The sequence below is a fragment of the Erpetoichthys calabaricus genome, chromosome 18 (assembly GCF_900747795.2).
Source record: "Erpetoichthys calabaricus chromosome 18, fErpCal1.3, whole genome shotgun sequence".
NCBI classification, from domain to species: domain Eukaryota; kingdom Metazoa; phylum Chordata; class Cladistia; order Polypteriformes; family Polypteridae; genus Erpetoichthys; species Erpetoichthys calabaricus.
Window position 1 is genome coordinate 6,699,230 of NC_041411.2, and position 27,136 is coordinate 6,726,365.

At 42.4% G+C, this 27,136-nt stretch overlaps 2 protein-coding genes across 3 annotated transcripts; both read left to right on the top strand.

Moving 5' to 3' along the window:
• The first annotated feature begins 759 nt into the window (after positions 1 to 759).
• gpn3 (GPN-loop GTPase 3) lies at positions 760 to 12,548 on the top strand. The gene is made up of 8 exons (XM_028824897.2): positions 760 to 926; positions 3,535 to 3,643; positions 5,368 to 5,535; positions 5,872 to 5,996; positions 8,087 to 8,202; positions 9,850 to 9,946; positions 10,633 to 10,761; positions 11,580 to 12,548. Exons 1-8 carry the CDS (start codon positions 879 to 881, stop codon positions 11,640 to 11,642), a joined length of 855 nt encoding a protein of 284 aa, XP_028680730.2. The 5' UTR covers positions 760 to 878; the 3' UTR covers positions 11,643 to 12,548.
• Positions 12,549 to 14,182: 1,634 nt separating this feature from the next.
• Positions 14,183 to 24,366, top strand: arpc3 (actin related protein 2/3 complex, subunit 3). 2 transcript variants are annotated; one of them, XM_051921235.1, is made up of 7 exons: positions 14,183 to 14,347; positions 14,911 to 15,010; positions 17,320 to 17,396; positions 18,210 to 18,296; positions 19,310 to 19,436; positions 23,777 to 23,871; positions 23,960 to 24,366. In XM_051921235.1, exons 1-7 carry the CDS (start codon positions 14,342 to 14,344, stop codon positions 24,020 to 24,022), a joined length of 555 nt encoding a protein of 184 aa, XP_051777195.1. In that variant the 5' UTR covers positions 14,183 to 14,341; the 3' UTR covers positions 24,023 to 24,366. The 2 variants fall into 2 exon arrangements, with proteins under 2 accessions (XP_051777195.1, XP_028680734.1); XM_028824901.2 differs by having other exon boundaries at positions 18,228 to 18,296.
• Positions 24,367 to 27,136: the final 2,770 nt, after the last annotated feature.

The window sequence follows — 27,136 nt, forward strand, 5'->3', positions numbered from 1 at the left end:
ATATAATAAATCTAAATGTGTTTTTGAATTTCCAAAAAGTGTTGTACTTTTTCATAATATGTGAGTTTTTTTAAGACCCCCCCCCCCCCCCCGAGGTATTTAAGAGGTGGCGGTAAAGCACCTTTACGTTGGTCAGCCAAGCGCCCGAAGCACTTTGAAGTATTTGTGTATTTATTACATTTTTGTCCGAAATATTCCTCATATGTGTGACGCGGCCAAGATGTGCCGCGGGTCCCTGTGACCCCAGATTGGATAAAGGAGATTTGGGAATGTTGTGTTATGGGGTGTCGTGTTTTGTCGTCACAGCCCCGGTATAAGTGTGGGGGTCGCCTTCGGTGTCCCTTAACTTTCACAATCAGCGCCCTACGCGGCGGGGTGACGCTGCCTCCTCGGAGTGTGGAGTGTTCGTGTTCTCCCCGTGTCTGTGTCGGTTTCCTCCCACAGTCCAAAGACATGCACGTTAGGGGAATCGGCTTAGCGTGGACTTGATGTGTGATCGCATTGCGATGGACTAGCTCCCTGTGTTTGTTCCTGCATTGCGCCCTCTGGCCGCCCCGGCATCCTGATCTGGATTAAGCGTGTTAGAGAAATGGCCTGACCTCATGAAGTAAACCATGAAATTTCTTACGAGTGTCAACATCAGATTTTTTGTTCTTTTGCTCGGACTTTTCTCGCTCCGTCCTCTCTGACTCAGATGTTCTCGGAGGGCTTGCTGTTCGTTTCGCAAGTGAGTTTGACTCCTCCCACCACCCGTAGCACGTGACCGGAAACGGAAGCCCAAGATGTCTTCAGTCGTAGCGGCATGGCGGCGAATCTGACGACTATGTTGACATAGTTCATTTTCTTTCTGTTGGTTAAGTTTAGCTTTGCTTAGAATCATGCCTCGTTACGCTCAACTCGTCATGGGCCCGGCTGGCAGTGGGAAGGTAAGTGGTTTTCTTATGTGCAAATATTTGAGATGCACAGTTGTTGGCGCACTTGTCTTAAACTTTTTTTTGCTGTTCGAGTTCACGTGTCAGTCCAGTGCATGTTGCGGTCGCACCGCGGGTTGACCCGTTTTTATCCACTTGCTTTCCAGCGGTCGTTTGCCCACCGCAGCTCGTTCACCCGCCTTGTGCAGTTTGGGCCTGCCGGCTGTTTATGGGAGCGCAACACTTGAGGATTTTTAGAAAGCCGTCAACTTTTCATTTTCTTTCCTGTCGTTATTTAAGTTTCCATCTCGTTTTGTCTTCGCGATTTCATCTTGGCTTCTTGCATAGCGTGGTCTCCGCCTAACTGAAGGGACAGACTGCTAGCCCAGGACCGGAGTGCCGACTTTACGGTGCCGTGAGGGGCTGCAGTGCTGTGTTGGGTACGCAGGTCGCCTGGCTCCTTCCCTCCTTCTGCGCCGTCAATTTTTGTTTTCTATCGCGCCTCCAACGGCCTTCATCTTCACCAGGCAAATTACAAAACGTTAAGTATGACACTTCATTTAGAGCAACCGAAATCTGACACTTCCAGGCCAAAGTGGATCATCTCAGTCATGGAGATCCACTGAACAGGATCATCTCCAGACAGAGGAGCAGCTTCAGCGACAGGCTGTCACCGTCCTGCTCCGCTGACAGACTGAGTTTTATTACTCTTTAATATTGTTTTTGTATCAGTATGCTGCAGCTGGAGTATGTGAATTTCCCCTTGGGATTAATAAAGTATCTATCTATCTATCTATCTATCTATTGTATAGTGCCTTTCATATCTATCTATCTATTGTATAGTGCCTTTCATATCTATCTATCTATTATATAGTGCCTTTCATAACTATCTATCTATCTATTATATAGTGCCTTTCATATCTATCTATCTATCTATTATATAGTGCCTTTCATATCTATCTATCTATCTATCTATCTATCTATCTATCTATCTATCTATCATATAGTGCCTTTCATATCTATCTATCTATCTATTATATAGTGCCTTTCATATCTATCTATCTATTATATAGTATCTATCTATCTATCTATTATATAGTGCCTTTCATATCTATCTATCTATTATATAGTGCCTTTCATATCTAATCTTTCTAATCATAATAAAGCAGCTGGCCACAGTAAGGATGTGACATTTGGAGTGCTGAGGATTTCAAGTGGGGAGCTTTGGATGAAACAAACTTCTATCCACGGGTTCCCTTTGTGACGCAACAAGCTGCACCTCCAGAACTGGGCCAGAAAGGACAAGGCCGTAATGGGAAATGTAAGCATAATCATAATAATAGTTATCAATTTAATTTATATAGCACTTTAGTAAGTGGTGAGCCACTTCAACCAGGGCTGTTTTAACAGCATTATAGGCCCCCTACCCCAAAGGCTCAGCGAATCGACAGGTGGTCTGCAAGGTGAAATTACTAAAATTTAAATATTATAATAAACCACAACCCTCCTCCATGAGAACTTCCAGCTTGGATGATCTGAGAGCTGCTGGTGGTAAGGTGTGCTCAGACCTGCCTGGTGGTGCCACAGGTTCTCCTTGACGTTCTGCAAAGAGCAGGCCCGCGGATGGATCACACTGACGGAAGTTTGTTCCTTCCCAAGTTCCCCTGGTTGAATTCCCCAGCATTTGTTGGGTCAGAAGGACTCATCATCAGAGTGTTGGTAACAGGGAATCATCTCGGTTGTGGAGTTGGTGAACATTCCACTTAGTCAGAGTTACTTCACTTGACGCCGCTGAACAGAGCGTGGAAAATGGAGGTGGACGGGAGTGACATAAGGAAAAGAAATGTGAACTGAAGGGGTCTTAGGTAAGCAAACGAGGCCTCAGCCTTGTACTGACACTTTCCACCCCAAGCGCCATTCTGACCAGATTGTGGGGACGTCAGCATCCGCTCCTACGAGGAAGTGTGTCTGTCTGTACGTAAAGTCATCGTTGTCCAGCGTACAGAATCCAGTGAAGTTCCCAATTCTCCAGCGCCCTGATTAATGAATATACGCGCTTTAGGTGGACACCTCGGCCTTCCTTACCTAAGTGTGCGCTGTTGCTGTTGTTGTTGTTGTTGTTGATATCGAGCCGCTGCTAGTGGACCGGGGGAGACGTGCAGGTAAGTATTTTCATGGATTGGGTACTGGAGCTTGGTGACAGTGATGTAACGACTGGTACAGAGTTTTGTAAGGAAGAAGACGCCTTCTAAAAGGCCCAAGATAAACGGCTGGCGGGGCGGAGGAGGGCTGCGCTGTAAGCAGACGGACGTGGCGACCAAAATGCTCCTCCACCGATAACACGTCAGTTAAGAGTGATCTCCACGTGCAAATGTTCTGTGCATCCACGTAAATAATAATAAAAATGTAAAAAAACCAAAAATAATCGAATAACCAGGTATTGAGGTGACGACAGGACAACACGTCTAAGAGATGGCAGCGTGAAGGACGCGGTGACAGTAGGTCTGATCTTTTTCTTTTCATTTCTGACCGTCGGCTCACGTTGTCGTTTTGATTTCTCCGCCAGCCTCTCAGACGTGATGCACAGCCCTGTGACTCCCGTTTCTGCCTCCTCTCTTTCCAGAGTACTTACTGCTCCACGTTGGTCCAGCACTGTGAAGTCCTCAATCGCTCGGTCCAGGTGGTGAACTTGGATCCTGCCGCCGAGTACTTTAATTATCCAGTCATGGCAGGTGGGTAGCACTGCTTTACTTGCACTTCATTCTTCTCATGAATGACACACACCGTGAAATTCAAGGTTTTGGTGACACAGCATGACGTGACAGTCAGTCCGCCTAACTGCAAGGATGCTAAGCGGGTGAGGAGCTGCGGGGTCCGCTGGGCGTATTCACAAACTCGCAGACACGCACAGGGGCTAGTAGAGGACACCCGGACTGTCACGTCTTTGTGGATGTGGGAGGAAAACGGGAGCATCTGGACAAAAAACAACAGAGACATCGGCCTTAGTGTAGAACCCGACACCCTGGATCAGCCATGTCGCCATGGGGGCCCAAGTTCAGACACGGTTTAGTAAGACTGATTTGACAAGAACGGTTAGGTGTCGCCACCTGGATTTGTGGAGACTCTCGTGACACTTAATGTATGTACTCACGGATAAGTCGGGACTTGATTTTACTGTAAAATTTCCGGTATTTTATAATGTCGGTCGTGTAAGTCGAATGCGGAAAACTCACGCTGTTGGTCCAAGAGATTACGATATGCTAGCGCCCACCTGAGAGAGTAACCACTGAGCACACGGCCTTTTGTTTCTATGTATTGTGCCAACGTGACCACACAGTAATACCCAGTACTATTCCAAAGTGACGTTGGCACCGTTTTTGTGTTTTTTGTATCTCACACCCTCATACGCCTTAACCGTAAGAGCATCCCCTATCTACGATGGAGCGTACGATCAGAAGAAAATAAGAAGCTGGTTTAAAATTAAAAGTCGCTGAAGTAGCGAAAGAAATTGGTAACAAAAAATCGATATGTCTGAGAAACTGACGTGAGATTGGAGGAGGCAAGAAGATGTAAAAAAAAAGAAATGTCGGGGTCTGATTTTATGATTGATTTTTTTCGTGTTTCAAGTCCCGACTTATACGCGAGAATATACGGTAGGTGTTGACATGAGTCACGTTTTCACATAAGCACATGCCAAACTCCATTAGGTGGACACGCAGACACATACCCGGCACAGCGTAGTCCGCTAGTTTGGCCAACAACAGTAAGGCGATATCTGAGTGCTTGTTTTCAAACATTGCGCTGTCCGTGTCGTATTTTTGAACGGGCGTATAAGTCGGGATTTCTGATTTTACGATCAATTTTTCGGATTTCGAGTCCCGACTTATACCCGAGTGTATACGGTAAGGGTGTAAGCTTTGTACGCTCACTAAGGTTGTTGTGGTGGTATTTCCTGTATTTCCCATCATCCTTTTTTTCTTGCCCTGTCATTTCCTGTCACTTTATAATAATTCTTTGCATTTTTTTATTGTGCTTTTCTCACGACTCAAAGCACTCAGCAATTGCAGGTCAAGGGCCCAACTGAGCAGAGTCCCTATTGGCATTTACTGGTTTCGAAGCGGCAACCTTTCCGATTGCCAGTGCAGATCCCCGGCCTCAGAGCCACCACTCCGCCTGCCTTGGGTGACGTGCAGGGCTGTAAAGTGTGCTCCCTGTCCTCAGTGTCCGCTGCCATAGCTTATTCTGTGATAAACCATTCATGGTTTCCCAAGCCCGTGTTTGTTGTGGTCCATTCACAATTAAACAAATCAAATTGCGTTGTTCTGTTATCACGTGACCTTTGGTGGCACGTCCTCTCATTTAGTGACAAAACGACCAGGAATGTTCACGCCATGCTAAAGCGTCACTGCTCTTGGCGTGGAGGTAAATGAACCGCGTCTTCTCTCTTGTACACCAGATATCCGAGAGCTGATACAAGTAGACGATGTAATGGAGGATGACTCTTTGAGGTTTGGACCCAATGGAGGACTCGTGTTCTGCATGGAGTATTTTGCTAATAACTTTGACTGGCTAGAAGACTGCCTTGGGCATGTGGAGGACGATTACATCTTATTTGACTGTCCAGGTAAGCTGATCCTCTCACTTAAAAACCAAACACTGGTAAGCAATGCATGCCGTGATGTTTTTACACACAAGTTAAGGGGTCAAGTGTGGTCAGATGATGATGATGATCAGACCACATATGTTGGTGACACAGATCATTTTTTGTAGTGCAGATTATTCATTCATACCTGAGATTTATAGAGTCGTGCAGGTTTACATGAGCCTTAAGCGAAGCCCAATTCAGTAAGGAGTGCGGGCCGACTTCACTCTTCCTCTTCCTCCATCATCACTTCACCCTCATGTTCAGGTAGAGCGGTTATACGTTTCCTAAGCTGAACAACTGCAATGTCTCCCTCAGGTCAGATTGAGCTCTACACTCACCTACCCGTCATGAAGCACCTGGTAGAGCAGCTTCAGCAGTGGGAGTTCCGGGTGTGCGGAGTCTTTCTGGTCGATTCCCAGTTCATGGTGGAGTCCTTTAAGGTAACGGCTGTTTCTGTAAAACAAAATCAAGAATTGTGGAATAAGACGTCAAAATAGATTTTACTAATGCATTAAAGGCAAATAATCAGTTCTTTCTGTTTGGTGGGTCATATCTGCTCATTAGTACGCTCATATTACACTTAATGGCGGTGTAAGGCATAAAAGGAATTCCTCGTAATCAAATGATGGTTTGATTTTGCTGACAGGCGTCCCACCTACGGTTGACTCCTGCCTTGCACACGAGCTGTGGTCTCTCATGACCCTGAATTATCTTCAAATGGTTTGAACATGTTTTGTTTTGGTAATTTAGAGAGTGTTTAAGTAATACCAGGGTGTTGTTCCGTGTTAGCCATTCTGGATGTACTGGGAAGTCAAACAAAATGACCCCTTTTATCGGCTAACTTGGAAAGATTACAATATGTATATGTTACCTGAAGAAGGGGTCCCAGTTGTCTCGAAAGCTTGCATTTTGTAATCTTTGTAGTTACCCAATAAAAAGGGGGTAATTTGCTTGAATTCTCACTACATTAATTAATAGTAATTTAAGGAAGACCACTTTAAGGCAGCCCAGGTGAGGAATACAAAAATGCCCCCATTACGGATCCCAGACAATATGAAAATCACTCCCATTAGGGGTCACCACAGCGGATCATCTTCTTCCATCTCTTCCTGTCTTTGTTCTGTCACACCCATCACCTGCATGTCCTCTCTCACCACATCCATAAACCTTCTCTTAGGCCTTCCTCTCCTCCTCTTACCTGGCAGCTCTATCCTTAGTACCCTTCACTCTTTATACCCCTCATCTCTCCTCTGCACATGTCCAAACCTACACAATCTCGCCTCTCTGACTTTGTCTCCCAGCCGTCCTACCTGAGCTGACCCTCTAATGTCCTCATTTCTAATCCTGTCCATCCTCGTCACACCCAGTGCAAATCTTAGTATCTTTAACTCTGCCACCTCCAGCTCTGTCTCCTGTGCCACCGTCTCCAGCCCATATAACATAGCTGGTCTCACTACTGTCCTGTAGACCTTCCCTTTCACTCTTGCTGATACCCGTCTGTCACAAATCACTTCTTTCTTCTTCTTCTTCTTTTGGCTGTTCCCGTAAGTCACCACAGTGGATCATCTTCTTCCATATCTTTCTGTTCTCGTCATCTTGTTCTGTTACACCCATCACCTGCATGTCCTCTCTCACCACATCCATAAACTTTCTCTTAGGCCTTCCTCTTCTCCTCTTACCTGGCAGCTCTATCCTTAGTACCCCTCACTCATTATACTCGGCATCTCTCCTCAGCACATGTCCAAACCAACGGCATCTCGCCTCTCTGACTCTGTCTTACTATAGTGTTTAAGTAAATGTGCATCTCTAATAGTAGCATTTTCAAGATAGAAGCAGAACAGTGCAGTAATTCTGGTAATTATAAATCCAGTGAGGACATGCGGCCTTTAAGGAAGGATCTGTTCAAGTGACTTAAGTTCCCATGTAAGTTTAAATTTGGGCACAGCTTATTTTACCCAAGTTAAGACATTGGGATGCACCCTGCTGTTCACTAAGATACCCAGAGATCTTTAATGACCACAGAGAGTTAGGACCTTGGTTTTATGTTACATCTGAAGGACAGCACCATTTTTACGGCACTGGTAGCACAATCCGACCACTGGGTAAGTGACCCCCTGCTACCTCGCCAACACCTCTTCCAGCAGTAACCAAAACTTTTCCTAGATGGTCTCCATATTCAAGTACTGGCTGGTCCTAAATAGGCAGATGACCTGTTCTGAAGCTCACTGCTCACCGGAAATTTGGGCACAGTTTCCATCCATCCATCCATCCATCCATTATCCAACCCGCTATATCCTAACTACAGGGTCACGGGGGTCTGCTGGAGCCAATCCCAGCCAACACAGGGCGCAAGGCAGGAAACAAACCCCGGGCAGGGCGCCAGCCCACTGCAGTGGGCACAGTTTATTTTACCTAAGTGACCTGAAGACAGTTGCCTTTGGCGATAAACAATATTGGGGTTAGGGGTAGGCTTAGGTTATATTATTTATATTTATACAAGCATATATATTTTTTTCTTTTTCTTTTTTAGTTCCTCTCGGGAGTTATGGCTGCATTAAGTGCAATGGTGTCGCTAGAAATCCCGCAGATCAACATCATGACAAAGATGGACCTACTAAGCAAAACGGCCAAAAAGGAAATTGAGAAGTGGGTTCCTTTCTGCTCTTTGCAGCACGTACACTAGGGGTACATCTGCTGGTGCGAGCTCTGCGTTAGGGTACAGCTGTTTTTGTTATGATGATGATGATGATGTAGTTCACCTTACGCTACCTTTACATGAACACTCGAGCTGAGCTGAGGACCACTGGCACGGTGTGTCCAGCAGGGGGGCACTTGCTCACTTTATACAAATGCAGGACATACTTGAACCTGGAGGTCTGTACACCCCTTCACTAACCACGGCGGAAGTAATCAGATGAGAGGAATATGGCACAAAAAGGTATATGGTGATACTTGACATTTATATAGCGCTTTTCTCACTTCAATGAGTGGGGAGCCACCATCAATGTGTACCTCCCACCTGGATAGTGCAACGGCAGCCATTTTTGTGCCAGTATGCTCACCACACATGAGGTATTGGGTGATGAAGGGGTGAGAGAGGCAGCTAATTAGACACAGGTAATGATTAAGGGGGGTGGGAGGGCAGGACATCAGGGTACACCCTACTCTTTACAAAGGATGCCCAGGGATCTTTGATGACCACAGGGTTTTACATCTCATCTGAAGGATGACACCATTTTCACAGCACAGGGTCCCCGTCACTGCACTGGTGGCATTGTGTTCCACATTCAGACCACAGGGTTAGCGCCCCCTGCTGGCCTCCCCATCTCCTCCAGCAGCAACCTAAAGCTTTTTCCTAGAGATTATATGTATATATTGGTATAAAATGCAGCTTTCACTCCCAGTGTACAGTGTAGTCAAAGAGAAGCCAGTGGAGCAGCACAATCATCTTCAGAGGGGACGCTGCTGACTGTACGTGCGGTCCAGTGAAGTTCAGCTGATGTTCTTTTTCCAGACGATTTCTGGCTTCTCAGAGGTCCCTCACCTTTATAAATACATTTGCACTGTGCTCTGTCTCACCTATCAGTACACAGAAAGTCCTCCATCTTGCAGGGAACATTTGGGTGTCGGTGGCAGGATTGGCACTCCAGCACTGTTCGAGTGTGGTGCAGAGGTGTACACACCGGTCCTAATTTGGGGTCCTGAGGTGGTTTGTCATGTGGTGGGTGCTGTATCAGTTTGTGCTCCCAACCTGTACACGGTGCACCTGCTCTGAGCACTCAAAGTGATGGGACAGGCCTGCTGTAATCGACCAAAATCTCTGTCTGGGGAGAAGTGTCCCCACGTCAGCTGCTTTAGGCACAAGTTAAGAGAAAGTCTTCAAACTGACCACCACAAGTGCAGAGAGCAGGGCAGGAGAACAACAAGGTTGAAACTCGCCCTACTCCCCTAAACGTGTGGCAGGGGGGGCAGTCCAGATGGTGTTCAGCCAGACAAGAGGCCACCAGACTTGTTCAGTGACAGTGATGATGATGGTGGTGGCGGGTTGTATAGCATGAAGAAAGCTTGATCAACATCAGCTTACACTTAGGGATGTGCAGCTTGCTTTTAAATTCTTTGTGCAGACATTGATGAAGGAGGTGAACGGAAAACTCAAATGGAGGAACTTGTTCTCCTTACCACTGAGCAGCTATAATGGCAGTTATGTGTTAGAAGTGTTGATCTGCAAACGCTCAAAATGTCATCAGAGTTTAAAATATTAAATGTTTGGTTTTTCTTTGTTTTTTTTCTAAGATTTTTGGATCCAGACATGTACTCTTTTATTGAAGATAACAGCACAACCATAAGAAGTGCCAAGTTCCAGAAATTAACGAAAGCTATCTGTGGACTGGTAAGTGTCGCTGGATTCATTCCAACACATGGTGTTGTTTACTTTGTGCTGACAATTTCAATGGCACGCGTATATTAAGCTGCCGGTCTGTTCCGTCCAGTCATGAGCTCCTCTTCCAGTGCGGGTGTTATGGATGGAGAGGTTTGTTTACTGCTCGGTTAAATAATCCACCTGCCACTGTAGAGCCACGCATTGCAGAGAAATATTTGACATTCCGGCAATTGTTATGTGTTTTTTTTATAAGTAATCTGTCAAAGTGTACAGTAGTTTTATTTGCCATGACATAGGGAGCTGGCATTAGGGTGGCGTGAGACTCCACTGACAGTGAGTTAGAAGCCTTTAACATATTTGGGTTTTTTTATAAATCACTGGGGCCGCTGACTCCAGACTGCCTCTCGCCTACCCAGACCCACTTGCACATTTGAAGACGGAGCTCCGTGTGCTTCATCCCTGCTTCACAAAGCTCTGGTGATGTCAAACAACACGGTGTGTGTGGGGTGGGGGGGATTGCGTTTATTGGCCTAGCACCAGTGGGCTCTCTGATGGACTGGACCACCGTGAATTGAATTGAGCTCGTCTGACCACACTGCGCCCTTTCAGTGTCGTCTCCCGTGCCCGTGACAGTCCTCGAGTTACGCTGGCACTTGCTGGACTTGTGTAGCTCATGGACTTTCCTCTCGGTTCAGATTGACGACTACAGCATGGTGCGTTTCCTGCCTTTTGATCGCACAGATGAGGAGGGCATCAACATCGTCCTGCAGCATGTCGACTTTGCCATTCAGTACGGAGAGGATTTAGAAGTTAAAGAGCCGAGGGTGAGTAAAGAGGGCTTCTTAAAAACGATGAATTGTCGGCGTACCGCTTTTTATTTTTATGTTTTTAGTTCTCTCTCTCTCTCTCTCTCTCTCTCTCTCTCTCTCTCTCTCTCTCTCTCTCTCTCTCTCTCTCTCTCTCTATATATATATATATATATATATATAATCCTAAGCCTTAACATGCAATGATTTTATGTCACGTTTTTTGTCACACTATAACTCAGGCTTATTTTAAAACCTACATATATGTTTGTTATCATTCTTTACATAATTTATCAAACTTTAATGTGATGTTAGATTTTCAGATTGTTATTCCGTTTTTAAATTATAAACTAAAATATCGAGAAAGTCATGGTTTATAAGAATGTCAGTTAAAACAAATGGATCGTTTTATTTAGTCTGTTATAAATAGTGGACCTCAGTTTAACGGGAATACTTTAATCGGTATTCTCATTTCATGATTTTTACTCTATTAAAGAATTTTTTTTTTTTTTTTACATATTTATAGAATCTCTGGATTTTTGACTCCAATAAATAATCTTTTTTTTTGTACATTTACAGATTTTACTAATATTCTGGCCATAACTGGGGTTTGGGGGCCAAAGGCGCTGGGGAAGATGGGAGAAATGGTGCATTTTCAAGGAAAATTCCAGGGGTGCCGATAATTTTGGCCATGACTGTATATATATATATATATATATATATATATATATATATATATATATAATTTTATATTTTTATATATATATATTTTTGTTCAATCTGTAACTTTGTGCATTGTGGACATTTTAACTGACCGGAAGTTGTTTGTATTTCAGGAAGAAGAGCCTGAAGAGGACACCAACTATGACCGGTTCTTTCAAGACGGAATTCCAGAATAAAAAATAATAAAAGGAGATCGGCCATCGTAGACTTTTGGCTTCTATTTTTTTTTAATTTCCAACCAGAATGACTTGCTACAACAAACGACACCTCTTGAAGTTGTCTTGAAAGGTTGAATGGCCTTTCCTTAAGATGGAGTCTCTAGGTATTTTTGAATTAAAAGTCAAGGATCAACTGAAATGAGCAACAGTGGCGCTGCAGTAAGGAGAGCACTAAAGCCACGTGAAGCGCCGCACGCAGGCCGGCGTTGTGGAGTGTGATGTGTGTCACCCTGGAGGTTTGGATCATAGACATGTTAACTATTAATGCAGAGAGCACTTGAAACACCATCGGCACACACGGTGTGGGCAACCCCAGGGTGCAAACAGTCCCATTTTAGTCACATTTATCATTAGTATAAAAAAATATTTGGTGGGGTGGGACTGACCAATTGTGTTACATAAAAGCATTTAAAAGTAATAAGGAGTAGAGCATATCTAAAGAGACGTTAAGTGAAGGTGGCCTGTAGCCCGCCAGCCTTGTGTGATGGCCTGTCATTGTGGAGAAACCAAAAGGAGACGTGGGCTGCTTTTTGTTGGACTGCATGAGCGACGTGTGATCATCTTTGAGGTGCAAGGGTTTTATTCCTTTTATTTTTAAATTGTGTCTCTTTGTCAGTCTGCGTGTCGAGTGCACATCTCCAAAGTAAATTTATTTGTATTTTTTCAGTTGAGACTTTAGTGTGTGTTACCTTCACCTCTTCACACACTTGTGTTTTATGCCACTCTGTTACTGTTTGTGTTTTAGCCTGCTGTCGATGCCTCGCCCCGCAGCATTTCAACTTGACATTAGGACTGCCACTCTAATTATATTAGTTTTTAATTTAACTTGTAAATACACTTTATTTTTCTATGTATGTGAAATGTTATTTCAATTCCATTAAAACGTGTGTTAAACATAAGTGGCCCTTGTCAGTTTTTCGTTTTAGCAGCCATACCACCTGCACTTCAGGAGAGATCCTCCATCTGCAGCTCAGTATGTTTAGGCCCGACCAGTACTTGGATGGGAAGACCACTTAGGAAAAGTGTGGGTGAGGCCAGCAGGGGGCGCTGACCCTACGGTCTGTGTGTGGATCACAATGCCCAAGTGCAGTGACGGGGACACTGTGCTGTGACAATGGCAGAGACTTTCAGATGAGCCCTAAAACCGAGGACCTGATACTCTGTGGTCATAAAAGAGCCCTGGGCATCCTTTGTAAAGAGTAGGGGGTATCCCAATACCATGGATAAATCATTCATCACAGTCTGGTTATTCTGGCCTCCTAATCACCCCGTCTCTAATTTGCTCTCTCTTTCTTTCTTCATCATCTAAGAGCTAGTGTGTGGGGAGACATACTAGCACAAAAATGGCTGCCCTTGCTGCATATTAGTGTTGGATGAAATGGCTCCCTGCCTGTACGTAAAGTGCTTTATAAATGCGGTGTCTTCTGGTGCTGCAGTGACCTCTCAACATGATCCACTTACTTGTGCAGATGCAAGTGACCTACATGTCTGTGCTGCACAGCCGGACGATACAACACTGACTGACGACGAGAGCAATCTGAGAACATCCGGATAAGACGAGCCGAGTAAAGCAGTGACTGGGCCTTCAGACAGCCACCCAGGCCCTTTTTGTTAGGTGACTTTTTAATGGCACAATGAAAAAGAAACAATTAGAACTGACTTTTATTCTTTCACAGTTTACCTTCTACTAACGAGTTTTCTTGTATCTATAAAGGGACACAAGCAATGAGCATTGACTTGAGAGTCATGTTGTTAGTTTGAAAATGGTTGTTGGATTTAGTAGCTTGAGGAAGTCTCGTATGTATAACCCAGTGCCCTGCTGTGTCCCGCTTGTCGGGTGTCATGGTCACTACCTCTGATACAATGTGGTGGCACCAATTCTTGTTACATCCCATTGGCCATACTCACAGAATTCTGACGTTTTCTTGGGAGCCCATGTGGCCAAAGACTCGGATTAAGCCACAAGTAAACAACATTCTTCTGAATAATTAATTAAATTAATAATTAAATTAATTATTAATTAATAAAATTAATTGAATAGGTAAGTAACGCATATGGAGGATGTGGCCATTCCCAGTTTCATGGAATTGTAAGTGGTCATCAATTACCACTATGGAATGTTTGTATGCGACTCGTTTGATCAATTCAACATTTGTCACCAGACGTGGGACCTCTGCGTTGATTTTTCTACATTCTTGTCAAACAAGTGATGGGACAGAGTGTCAGCCCTTAAGTGCTCCACCAGTCCCATGTCGTCCACATATTTTTAAGACGAAGCCGGCAGTCGTGTCTTCATTTCGCACTACACCCACCAAGTCCTTGACTGTACAGAAGCCACAATACAAGAAGAATTGCCATGGTCATCTCCAGACTTGATTTACTTTCCACATTTTGAATTGATGATAAAGCTGTCATTCAATCTGAAGTCACGACTATAGACTGGCCCACGCGCCTGGCCGCAGCGCTCTGATTGCCATATAAGGAGCTAGCGCGGTGATGGTACGCATGCGCACAGCCTTTAAGCGGAAGGCCACCGCTCACACTTCCTGCTTGTTGTGCGCTGTGCTGGGTGCGACCGCGGAAGTGTCTGCTACTTCTTTTGCTTGTCGCGTTTCTCAAATATTGTGGATCGGGGACGTTATTTGTGAACTGTGAAAATGCCGGTAAGTAATGCGTGCCAAAACTCTGTGTTTCTTAACAAGTCTTCCAACAATGTATCACAGAAAGTATCCTAATGTATACGGCAGGAAGAAAAGGGCCGGCGGGGAACGTTTACAGTTGTTCCTCATTAACCGATAAGATAAAATTGTGCAGTAAAAATCGAGGCCGGGGCTTATCTTGCAGCACCTCCGATCAGTCCCAGTGTGCAAGCTTCCAGCATTGTGACTTCCGTCACTTTCAGCCTCATAAATGATTTCAAGAAATGGGTGAAAAACCAAGATACTGAATGCGGCGTCCCGTCCTGGATACCGCGGTGTTTTTGCGGTCTAGGAAAAAAATACTTGGGCAGAAAATGAACGGAGTGGATGTTGGTGTTGAGCTGTGGGTGGGACTAACGACACGGTGTCCCGTCCAGTCGCGGATGCTCAGAATTAGCCTTGACGGGTGCTTCAGTGTGACCCGCCCGTTGTAAAGCCTCTTCGTCTTTCTGCTATTCCTGTTTTCATAGCCTGCATGGCCGGTTCTTATATTAAAAGCCTGTCTTTATTTTTACTTTTTTTCACAGGCCTACCATTCAAGCCTGATGGAGCCTGATGTCAAGCTAATTGGCAACATGGCATTACTGCCCCTCAAAACGCAGTTCAAGGGTCCAGCCGCCAGAGAAAGTAAGTACAGTAATGGCTTGGGAAGGTTTCTGTAAAATGAGATGTGCATATTGACATCAGATTAGGCTTTGAAGGTGGCACCGTGGTCTGTGCTGTTGCCCCCAAAGGAAGCCAAGTGTCGTTGTGTGAAAAAGTAAGTGCACCCCATGCAAATTCTTGACCTTTCACCACATAATTTGAGCTGACAAACAGTTGATATTTATGTTCCTTGCATGTTGATAATGGTGATATACTTGAATAAAACCACAAGGAAAATTTGCCCTTTCAATTGCTTATTCAACCAAAATGTCAACGGATGAAATGGTCTGGTGTGCAAAAAATATGTCCACCCTTGGCCACAGAAGCTGCACAACTGCCCACCAGTGTCTTAACATCGGCTCGGTGAAATTTCTGACCACTCCTCCATGAAAAAGTCCTTCAGTTGCAAAGTGTTTGTGAGTTTTTCTTGCATGGCCTGCCTGTTTCAACATATCAATGGGATTCCAAACAGGGCTTTGACTCGGCCAGTCCATAATCCTCCATTTCTTCTACTTGTGCCACATACCTTTGTGGATTTGCTGGTGTATTTTTGGATCATTATCACATTTTGGGTTCAACTTTCAGACAGATGAAGCAAAATTGATAGTTGAGTCTATCTGCAAGATGTCCAGGCCCTGAGACAGCAAAGCAACCTCAAACCAGAACATTGCCACCACCTTGGGCAGCAAGTCCTGGACGAATAAGGAGTCATTTGAAATCCTATGCCACTTGTAGATGATATTCCTTGTGGTGGAGTGATTGATTTCAAGTCCTTTGACAGTCTTTTTAAATCCCTTGCCAGACACCTGAGTATCCACAGCCTTCTCTCTGGGGACTTCAGAGAGCTCTTTTGATCTCGACAGGATGATAACCACACATGTCAACAGCAAAGACAATGCCAGACCCTTTGATATCCTCTGTTTAAATAAGACCGTCCGGTTCACCTACGTACACCCTAAGGAGGCTCTAATCATCAGCCCCTCATCTGGAGCTCTTCATTCTAATTTGATAGATGTTATAGTGGCAAGTAGATCAATGCCTACAGATGAAAGGGTTTACATGAAGATCTAATGTTTGCCTCTTCAAATATGTTGTAGAGGTCCACAGTTTCCTTGGGGTGAATTTACTTTTGCACATGACTGTCTGTACTCCTTGAGCTGGTGGTAAGCGGCTCAGGATGGAGGGTTGGTTTGTAGAGCTTCCATACAACTCCTGTAGCTGGTGAAGGGGGTACATTTTGAATCACCTGCCACTAAGGCTTTGGGGGGCCACAGGAGTGCTCTTTTGGTTTCTAAAGACCTCGGCATACTTGTGGGAGACTGAAGGGGCGGCAGATGAATGCTAAAAATGCAGAACAAATATCTACATTTGTTTGGTTTGCAGGTGTTTGTGACCAAAAGGAGAGAAAGCAGAGCTGGGTTAGCAAAGAAGGGACCTGTTTTTACACCTGCCTGGCATGGCACTAAACTTCCAGTCTTTAAAAAACAGTTTACGTTGTCCTTTTTTTGGTGTCTAACTTTTTGCTACTTATTCATTGGTAGTAAAACAGAGTGGGACAGTTAAGGAAGCTAGTTTTTTTTTTTTTTATTGCTGCTTTTATTTGCTAAACTTGTCAAGGTGTGATAGACGGGTATCAGCAGGAGTGTACAGGACGGTAGTGAGACCAGCTATGGTATATGGGCTGGAGACGGTGGAACAGGAGACAGAGCTGGAGGTGGCAGAGTTAAAGATGCTAAGATTTGCATTGGGTGTGACAAGGATGGACAGGATTAGAAATGAGGACATTAGAGGATCAGCGCAGGTTGGACGGTTGGGAGACAAAGTCAGAGAAGCGAGATTGCGCTGGTTTGGACATGTGCAGAGGAGAGATGCTGGGTATAAAGAGTGAAGGGTACTAAGGATAGAGCTGATAGGCAAGAGGAGAAGAGGAAGGCCTAAGAGAAGGTTTATGGATGTGGTGAGAGAGGACATGCAGGTGATGGGTGGAACAGAACAAGATGCAGAGGACAGAGAGATATGGAAGAAGATGATCCGCTGTGGCAACTAACGGGAGCAGCCAAAATAAGAAGAAGAAGTCAAGGTGTAATGGAATTTGTTCAAAATACTTGCCAATGTACTAACTAGTTTTAGAACTTTAAAGAGGTTTTTTTTTTTTTATATATAAAGCGCCTTTACTTAAATTTCCATAAGGTCAGTCTGGTGAGCTCTTTGTTGCTCTTTTCACACTAACTGCATTTCCAATTATTTGTTTGCTTGCTTCTAATTTCACGGTGCCAATGTCATTTGTGCAGCCAAAGAAAACGACATCATCGAAGAAGGCATCTACTATTTTAAGGCCAACGTCTTCTTCAAGAACTACGAAATCAAGGTAAGGGTGGGACGCACAGGGGCTCAGGATAGCTTACCTTTTTTTTTTTTTTTTGTCTCGGTGAGGCTCGTGGATTTACAAGTCAGGACGTGCTGAAAATTCTACATGGCTTTCAACCAAAGCAGGCCTGTGAAAAGCGAAAAAGACAACGTATACATTTTTTGATTGCTTTCATGGAAGCATATTTCAGAAATACATAATCAAATCTGTTCCTTCTCAGACTTTCTAATGTTAGAATTCTTTAATTATTGGTATGTCAGAAAGGCCACATTAAATATTAAAATACACTTTTAGCCTGATTTACTCACCCATTTTATGCATTTAAGTCTTAAAAGCTGGCTGTGATTCTGCTGTCATCCACAGTTTCAGAGTCTTTGGTGATCTTTTAAGCTTTACAGTTGGCATGATTTGGAAGTTTTGCATCCTTGTTCATTTCTTAGTGAAGTTTCTTTTTGTTCTTTTTTTAATGAAGTGCCTTAGGCCCGTTTGGTGCCTTTCATACACCATGGATGCCCAAATCCAAGGTGGAGAGGCAGGCAGGGAATTGGAATCTCCTGGCCTCCTCTTCAGTGTTGGTCTCATTTTCTGGTGACTCCACTTGTTCTGAGAAGTCACCTGGCCCAGGCAGAACCTGCGCCAATGTGCCCAGGAGATGCCCAAGAGACTGAAGTGGCGAGGCCTATTTAGAATTTCCGATTAATCCCGTTTGGATTGTTTCAGTTCATGGTCAGGTCATTCGTAATTGTGCATTAATGTCCTGCACGAAAACAAACGTTTATTATAAAAGCCTCTGTTCTTGTTACTTGCCTAAAGCAAACTTCTCTGTTGCAGAATGAAGCCGACAGGACTATGATTTATGTGACTCTGTATATTACCGAATGCCTGAAAAAGCTGCAGAAGGTAAGATTTACGTATTTTATAAACCCTGCTGTTCCACACTTTAAATTTTGTCTCTCACATAAGCAGAGATTCCGATGCAGCAGCTTCCTCACAGCCCATATTTGTTTTGTCCCCACCTTTCCAGTGGAATATGGTGTTTTTTTGATTGATTTTTAGAGTTGTCTCTGCTGAGAAATTCACTGAGGGTTTTTGTCCTCTCCAGTCTGCTGTACTTTCTAAGACTGAGGTGGTGGGGATTGAACCGATTTCGCTGGAATGATAGTTTTGGAGGCTCTTGATTGGCTTGTGACTTGATGGCACCGTCATCTGTGAGCAGAACTGGCATACCACACTTATCTGCTTAACTGGAAAAAACATCGGAATGCATTACTTGTAATACATAAACACAATGACAAAATTATACATAATAGGGTGTACTTCGTAGCAGTAGCATTTAGTAGCGGGGCCAGAAAGTTGTAAAGTTCAGCCAAGACATCTTTGGATGGACCAGAAGACGGCTGTTCACCAACAGTCTCCATCCAGGTTGGCAGAACTGAAGAGGACCTTGGGAGAAGAATGGCAGAAAATCCCCAAATCCAAGTATGTCCAGGTTGTCATCCATGAGAAATGGTCTTCAGTGAAGTGCTGAGCAAAGGGTCTGAATACTTGTGGCAATGTGATATTTCAATTTTTATTTTTAATAAAGTAGCAGACAATTCTAAAATCCAGCTTTCTCTTTCTGGGGTAGCAAATGATAACAATTTTAGTACGAGGCTGGAACATAACGTAATGTGGAAAAAGTGTGTTGGTCTCAATCCATTACAGACGAGTGCCAGAACTTGTTGATTGGGTCTTCGTCCCAGGGAAGGGACAGAGTGACACTTGGAGTTAATTTCTCATCAGAGACAAGAGTGCAGAATCCCAGCATTTGTGTAACTACAGACATCACTCTAAGTTCAGCACAGCGTTTTGAGGGTTTAGGGCTCCTCCGGTTGAACAGTTGTTTCAAAATGTTGTTTCCATACCACTTGCAGTGCAGCTCCAGAAGTCAAGGAGAGAAGGAGATGTACACACTGGGAATTACTAACTTTCCCATTCCCGGAGAGCCTGGCTTCCCGCTGAACGCCATGTACGCCAAGCCGACCAGCAAGCAGGAGGAAGGTTGGTTTGTGGCCTCTTTTATTATCCTAGACCAGGGGTTGGCAACCTTTCAGCTGTGTTGTGCCGATCCTATGTTACAATGTTATTCTGCGTGCCGACATAATCCTACCAATTTTGTTATATATATATATATATATATATATATATATATATATATATATATATACTGTGGTATCAAAATCGGTCCAGTTATAACGGGCATACTTTTGAAGCCCATTATAACCGGATCTTATATTATTGGTCATTCAATATTTTAAAATTACGTAGGATCATATGTGAAAAGAATGTTTTGTCAAATTTAAATTTTCAAGTCATTTATTTAAAAAATGCATACAAAATACATATAGTTAGAATTCTTGATAATTATTTCTCATTCAAATATGATTAATCATTCTTTATTCTTAATCTGAGCTATTTATCCATTAATGCAAAGCAATTGTATAACTGCATTCTGTGGTTTTGTTTTTGGTTCCAATTATTTGACTAAAATAAGTAGTTTATTTCTTAAAGCCACAAACGGCCCTTTTTATAACCTCACTTTTCTCAGTTTTTAAAGTGGACTGATGTTTACTTTGATGTCTTTGTACACTTGGCGTACAACACATGACATTTTACAGCATAACGCGCACACAACACGAGCCTTTTGTTGTACAGATCCATATTAATTTGTCCAAGAGTCCTGAAAAGAGCGAACATCTCGTTTTTGTCTTTTTTGACTTAATAATAACAAGAGGTTTGTTTTAATGTACCAAGGCCTGCACTGAACACAAGGTTTCCATTTACATGTGAGTTGCGTACACAAAATGTAGCTGATGGCGTGAACATGTGTGCTGTAATTAAAATGTTATTTTTTTTACTATATTTCAATTCAATCAGAGTGCCATTGAAAATTGGCATGGCTCGCGTGCCATAGGTTGCCCACCCCTGTCCTAGACCATTGTAATCTCTGATATTTTACAATGATAAATGTGAATTTCCCAAGATATTCTTTATGTTCCATTTTAAGTTCACTTATGTTCACATTGCCATTAAGTCTTTCCAGTGCTGTCAGGATGGGCTCATGCCAGTTCTTCTTCTTCTTCTTCTTCTTTTGGCTGCTCCCGTTAGGGGCTGCCACAGTGGAACATCTTCTTCCATATCTTCCTGTCCTCGTCATCTTTTTCTGTTACACCCATCACCTGCTTGTCCTCTCTCACCACATCCATAAACCTTCTCTTAGGCCTTCCTCTTTTCCTCTTCCCTGGCAGCTCTATCTTTAATATCCTTCTCCCAATATACCCAGCATCTCTCCTCAGAAAATGTCTAAACCAACGCAATCTCGCATCTCTAACTTTGTCTCCCAACTGTCCAACTTAAGCTGACCCTCTAATGTCCTCATTTCTATTAATACCCTCAATTAGATGGATAATGCGGTTATTGAATTTACAGTCCAGGAAAGGGCAAATTGGCATTTCTTTATTTAAAATAAGTTGTTATTCCACCAAGAACTGCGATGGCTAAAACGTGACAATGGGTGACCAAGCTAGTCTTAAACTTGTGCTTTCTTAGTTGTCTTTGCTGCATGCAGACATTTGTCATTCTGCTTTATAAGGAAGGATGCTGAGCATTGTTTACTTCATTTACCTTTAATTGGAGGATAGAAAAGTTAAAAATAATAATTGCAGCAGTACTAGAAGTATAGGGGTACAGGGAGCTGGCAGCTTGGGGCACAAGAAAGGGTTTGCCCCCAAGACACGACACCTCAGGACAGTGAGAGCCAACAGTTGAGGTAATCATAAAATATGAGGAGCAACTGCACATAGATGGTGACCAGGCCAACAAGTTCAGCCCAGGGCCCATAAGCTAAGAGGAATTTGATTTATGTTTATCGCTAGTGATGTCCCAGGAACCATTATTTTGGTACTAATTTGACAGCAAAGTTTAGAAAATATAATGGTGCCAGCGTTTTATAGTATCTGTACTACTAAGAAAGTTGTCACTGCACTTGCGTGAACCTTCAAGTAGACAAATTATTTAGCAGATGCCTTTATCCAAGGCAAGCTATAATACTTACTTGACTCCAAAATACCCCAGAAGGCATAATAATACCAAAAACTTGAGCAAAAACTACATATAAAAATAGCTCACAGTGGTAACGCTACAGCACCACATCAGCACACGTTGAAAAGCAAACCACAGAGGTCACGTCTAGAAAAGCTTTTACAGTTAGGTCCATAAATATTTGGACAGAGACAACTTTTTTTCTAATTTTGGTTCTGTACATTACCACAATGAATTTTAAATGAAACAACTCAGATGCAGTTGAAGTGCAGACTTTCAGCTTTAATTCAGTGGGGTGAACAAAACGATTGCATAAAAATGTGATGCAACTAAAGCATTTTTTTGAACACAATCCCTTCATTTCACTTCAACTGCATCGGAGTTGTTTCATTTAAAATTCACTGTGGTCATGTGCAGAACCAAAATTAGAAAAAAGTTGTCTCTGTCCAAATATTTATGGACCTAACTGTATGTTCACACAGGAGAATTTCAGCACGCGAGTGTAGGAGTTTCATTTATTATATTCAGTAAAACGCAGACTTGGGTTACGGCAACTTTTATCCAAATGTCTGTCTAGCAGTTCTACAGATGTCCGTCAGTCCAAGCATCCATCCATTTTCTAACTGGTGTGTACAGTTGAGGGTTGTGGTGTAGTGTGTGACGTGGGAGGACTGCTAGAGCTAACAACAGTTTGAACAAGTAAGCGTTGAGGTAAGATTCAAACGAAGCAGGTGTTTGGCTTGGCTACACCGGTGATGACATCAGCAGCTCCAAAAGAAATGTGTTTTATTATTTCGGAGTATAAGGAGGAAGAGGAGGTTGGGAGCATAAGGGACATTTATTAATATAATCTGTACTGTATAATAATTGGCAAAACAAACATGTAGTTAGGATAAGGAAAATCACATGCGGCATGGCTAAATCAAAGTCTGCAAACACTCAATTTGTGTCGTTCATTTGACATTTGATGGCAAACTGCCGTTTCATTAGTACAAACTGTAGTACTGGGGTGTTGTACCGTGTTAGCCATTATGGATGTAGTGAGAAATCAAGCAAAACGACACCTTTTATTGGCTAACTAAAAAGATTACAATATGCAGTATGTACATCTTACCTGAAGAAGGGGCCTAAGTGGCCTTGAAAGCGTTGCATACTTGAATCTTTGTAGTTGGCCATTAAAAGTTGTCATTTTGCTTGACTTCTCACTTAGTACAAGCTGTAACTGGAAGCACATGTCGTATATCGGATAGGTACATTCAAGAACGTAATGCAGTCTTGCAGTTAGAAATGTGAGTACAAGTAATGACAGGTCAAGTCATTTTCAAATTCTGGACTTGTACTCGGGCATAAGCAACAACAAAGTCTGATCACTCACACCTGCAAAACAGAAGAGCAAATGCTGTTAGTTAACAGAAGTTCTGAAATAAAGGATTCATGTTAAACTGACAAGTTTCATTTAACACAGGAAGCTGTAAAGTTTAAATATTTTAAAAAACAAAAAACAAATGAGGGACAGATTAGGAATATTTTAAAGCACCACGAGTTTCTGACTTAGGAAATCTGAATTAATTTGACACATTTGTAATGTGTTTTAATGCAAATAGACATTTTTAAAAAGCAAATGTTTCAAACCTAATGGACTGGTTCAGTGACATACCACACATTAAAACCATTTTAAAGAATTTGTTTAAATGAAAATATCCAGAATTATTTTGGAATGAACTCATTCAACAGTACATATGCTTCAGTGTTTGGATTTTAAGCAGTGTCGTTCAGTTACTCTCCAGAAGATGTCAAATTTAGAGTGTGCACAACATGCTAAGATAAATCCGGCAGTTTGCGACATCTTGTTCTTTATAAACCCTGCGCTGAAATCCACCCAAGATCATAAACCCTCATTTGTTGTCACACTGGTGGGATCCCCAACTCTGCCACATCTTACAGTTCAAGCCTTGCTTTGTATTTTGGTATCTGTGAATGTCCGCACTTGTTTATTTAAATGATCACTGGCTGTCAAATCAATGGACATACCAGTGTTTTAAAGCTGAAGTTGTTCTTAGTATTTATATATTTTACATTGTATTTACAGAAAAAGGCACAATATGGCCTGCTCAGTAGTGGTGGAACTTAAATAATTAAGTTTTTAATGTGGCATCAAAAGGCATTGAGTATTGTGAAATTTCACGGATATTGGTATTGAATACAAAAAATTTTGGTATTGTGAAGTCCCTGTTTGTTAATAATGAGCATTGTGCACAAGTAAGAAAAAGATCTGATCATTTCATTTTCTCCTTTTACAGAGACAATGAGGGCATATTTACAGCAAATTAGGCAGGAGACTGGCTTAAGGCTGTGTGAGAAAGTTTTTGACCCCCAGACAGATAAACCTAGCAAGGTGAGCTGACCACTTCTGCTCTCTGGGATTCTTCTTAAACTTGTGATTTATGAAAATATATAATGGAGATTTTTTTTTTTTTTTGCAGTGGTGGATGTGCTTTGTGAAGAAGCAGTTCATGAACAAAAGCCTGTCAGGCCCAGGCCAATAAATCAACTTCCAAACCCATTGTTCATTATTTGGATTGTATTATTCTTTTACGCGTTTTTATATGGTCACATGGAGAAACGATGACAAATGTAAATAAAAAGCAAGTAAAAATAAAGAGAAATTGGTCTGCAATGCTCCCATGTCTTAAGCTGCTGCTTTATGATCCGGTACAGAATATATAATGAGACCTTGTGCTGAGATGCTTAAAAGTGCATTCATGTCAATTATCCAAATAATTCTGGAGTAAGTCGGTTATTACACTGAAGTAAAACGTAATTGCTACATAAATAACTTTTGCATGTGTTTCCTTTCTTAATAATCAAATGAAATTTACACCTAAAATCATTTCACCGGGATATGTTTTTGCACTACGGTCTAAAATTTGGAAATCTTGTTTTAATACTTCAGATGCTGAGTGAAATGCCGCCGTACGCCTGTTTGTGTCTGTGTATTGTAGACTTGTGTGTCGTCATGTTTCTGCATCTTGAAACACACACTAGGCTCAACAATGGACTGGTGCCCTGTTCACCCAGTACTGCTGGGATATGCTTTTCGTGAAAGGGTGCCATGCATACTCCACTTCGCAGGTGAGGCCACCACTTCACTACTTACTTTTCTCTTTCTTTTTGATATTTTAATCTTTAACTTTTTACATTCTCTTGTCCTTCCTCTGTCCTTTTTTGTGAAGGTGACCAACCTGCCTAGCTAGGGTCTGTTCAGCTAGTAATTGTGGAGTTTCATTTTATGCCAGAAGTACTAGGGTGTTGTACCGTGTTAGCCATTATGAATGTAGAGCAAAATGACACCTTTTATTTGATAACTAAAAAGATTACAATATGCAGTATGTACATCTTACCCGAAGAAGGGGCCTGAGTTGCCTGGAAAGCTTGTATATTGTAATCTTTTTAGTTAGCCAATAAAAGGTGTAATTTTCTCTATTTTATGCCAGATAAATTGTAGCATTGCCAATGCTGTATAACAGCGAAGCCCCTAGAAGGGGATGTTAATGTAACTCTCTGAGTGAAATCCCGACCCCCTTTACCTTATGTATTCTTTTAGAGAATTTTTTTAGTTATTTTAAATAAGAGTCAATAAGTGCTGCACAGTTAGAGGGTCAGCTCAGGTTGAACGGTTGGGAGACAGTCAGAGAGGCGAGATTGCATTGGTTTGGACATGTGCAGAGGAGAGATGAGGGGTATAATGAGTGAAGGGTGCTAAGGATAGAGCTGCCAGGTAAGAGGAGAAGAGGACGGCCTAAGAGAAAGTTTATGGACATGCGGGTGATGGGTGAGACAGAGCAAGACGAGGAGGACAGAAAGATATGGAAGAAGATGATCTGCTGTAGCAACCCCTAACTGGAGCAGCTGAAAGAATACGTAAAAGTGCTGCACAGTTACGGTCCTCTGGAGTCAAATAGTTTACTGGTTGTTTTTAATGAGGTGGAGTCATGTTGAAATTCATGTGCTATATGCAAGAGTCTTCCATGAGGGACTGGTTCGAATTGCAGTAGGCTTCAGCTTGTGACCAGGTTAAATGTGGCAAAGAAGAAAAAAAAAATGTGTCCAAAAAGTTTCTTTTGCATGTGTTACTTGCGAGAGTCCAGATGTCTTTAAGGAAACCATTGACAAGAGGACAAATCAGCCTTTTGTAATGCAGTCGAATTGCACAGTGCCACCTTAACCTTACAAGTTACTCATATAATATATGTATATGTGTGTGTGGGACATAAGCCAATGTTTTTACGGGGCATGAATCTCTCAGTAAATGCCCCAAATATAACGCACATGCTAAGAACATCAGTGTTGTATACACAAGTATTTTAATATAGCAGCTTTTAAAATCAAGTTTTTATCTTGGGTACGTTGCCAAACTCTTAAATAGAAAAGCGTGAGTTTGGATTCAACACTAACTTGTTTGACGACACAAGGAAGGCAACAAGTCTGTGGAGAGCAGAATGGGCAATATGGGAAAAGGAACATCTAAGCCTGCTCCTTGGCTGCATCGTTTAAGACACAATGGGATTGTGATCATTCTAAGCCATTGTTGTCCAGTCAAGGTTCCTTTACTTGTCATATCTAACAAACCATCCAAGTAACAGTAGGTAATGGCTCTAAATAAGACTGTTAAACTTCACACTGATTTACAGTTAGTCCCCTGAATACTGGCTTTTCTAATATTTTTCACTGCACCTAAGCCGGACTATTTTATCAAAATGGTTTTTTTTTTTCTTTAAAAAGTAATTTAACAAGCATCTCAGCTGTTAGATTCAGAAGTCTTTAAGATTTGTTGGTTCTAACATTACTCATGTAATCATCCACCGTAATAATAGACGGTGTGTGTGTCTGTCTGGTTGCTTTGTTTCTGTTGTTACATCACAAACGTTTTTACTAATAACATGCATTGTATTTGTCATTCCAGTAGACGGCGCATCTCACCAAATAGCATATAATTGATATATGCAGTGCTAGGAGCACTGCCATCATTTAATACTGAGGTGGATAGTGATTATTTAATTTTCAATCAATCTTTGAAGGGTATCACTGCTAATATTCTTTAATAAGATTGTAAAATTCATAAATATATATGAGAAAATACTGGAGAGAGAGGGAAGCCTCTGTTCTACTGTCAAGTGTTGTGGAACAGCCAGGGATACAAGTTCAAGTCCCATAATCTCTGTCCTGAAAATATTTATTAGAAAGTAGCCAGTTTTCAGGAACAAACATGAGGAGAAAAAAATAACCCTCAACAAAATGTTGTGACTGTGGTTGAATTCTGTTACTTAAAGGGTCATCAGTTCAACCCAACACTCCTAAAATCTCACTAATATGTTAGTGATAGCAAGCTCATTTGCTGAAATGTGAACATTTTGAACTTGTGGCCAACAATTCACTAAAGGACCTTTCAGGCCAACAGGGTGTCTGTCAAAAGATATACAAAACTGAGTTTTATAAATGTGAAAGAAACTTTTGGGGAACAGGGTGGCCCTGTGGCTCACAGGCCAAGGACCAGGATACTGATGTTGAGTAATTGCAGGTTCAAGCCTTTCAAAGGGGACCTGTGATGCCTCCCCTCAAATATTCTATTACAAATGGTCCAATTTAAAAAACTAATAAAA

Excerpts from the sequence above, each read along its gene's own strand:
- gpn3 (XM_028824897.2), top strand. The coding sequence starts at position 879 with ATGCCTCGTTACGCTCAACTCGTCATGGGCCCGGCTGGCAGTGGGAAG. Across the intron at positions 5,536-5,871 it reads CATCTTATTTGACTGTCCAG|GTCAGATTGAGCTCTACACT; the intron begins GTAAGCTGATCC and ends TGTCTCCCTCAG. Across the intron at positions 8,203-9,849 it reads GCCAAAAAGGAAATTGAGAA|ATTTTTGGATCCAGACATGT; the intron begins GTGGGTTCCTTT and ends TTTTTTTCTAAG.
- arpc3 (XM_051921235.1), top strand. Across the intron at positions 18,297-19,309 it reads GCCTGAAAAAGCTGCAGAAG|TGCAGCTCCAGAAGTCAAGG; the intron begins GTAAGATTTACG and ends TACCACTTGCAG. Across the intron at positions 23,872-23,959 it reads AGACAGATAAACCTAGCAAG|TGGTGGATGTGCTTTGTGAA; the intron begins GTGAGCTGACCA and ends TTTTTTTTGCAG.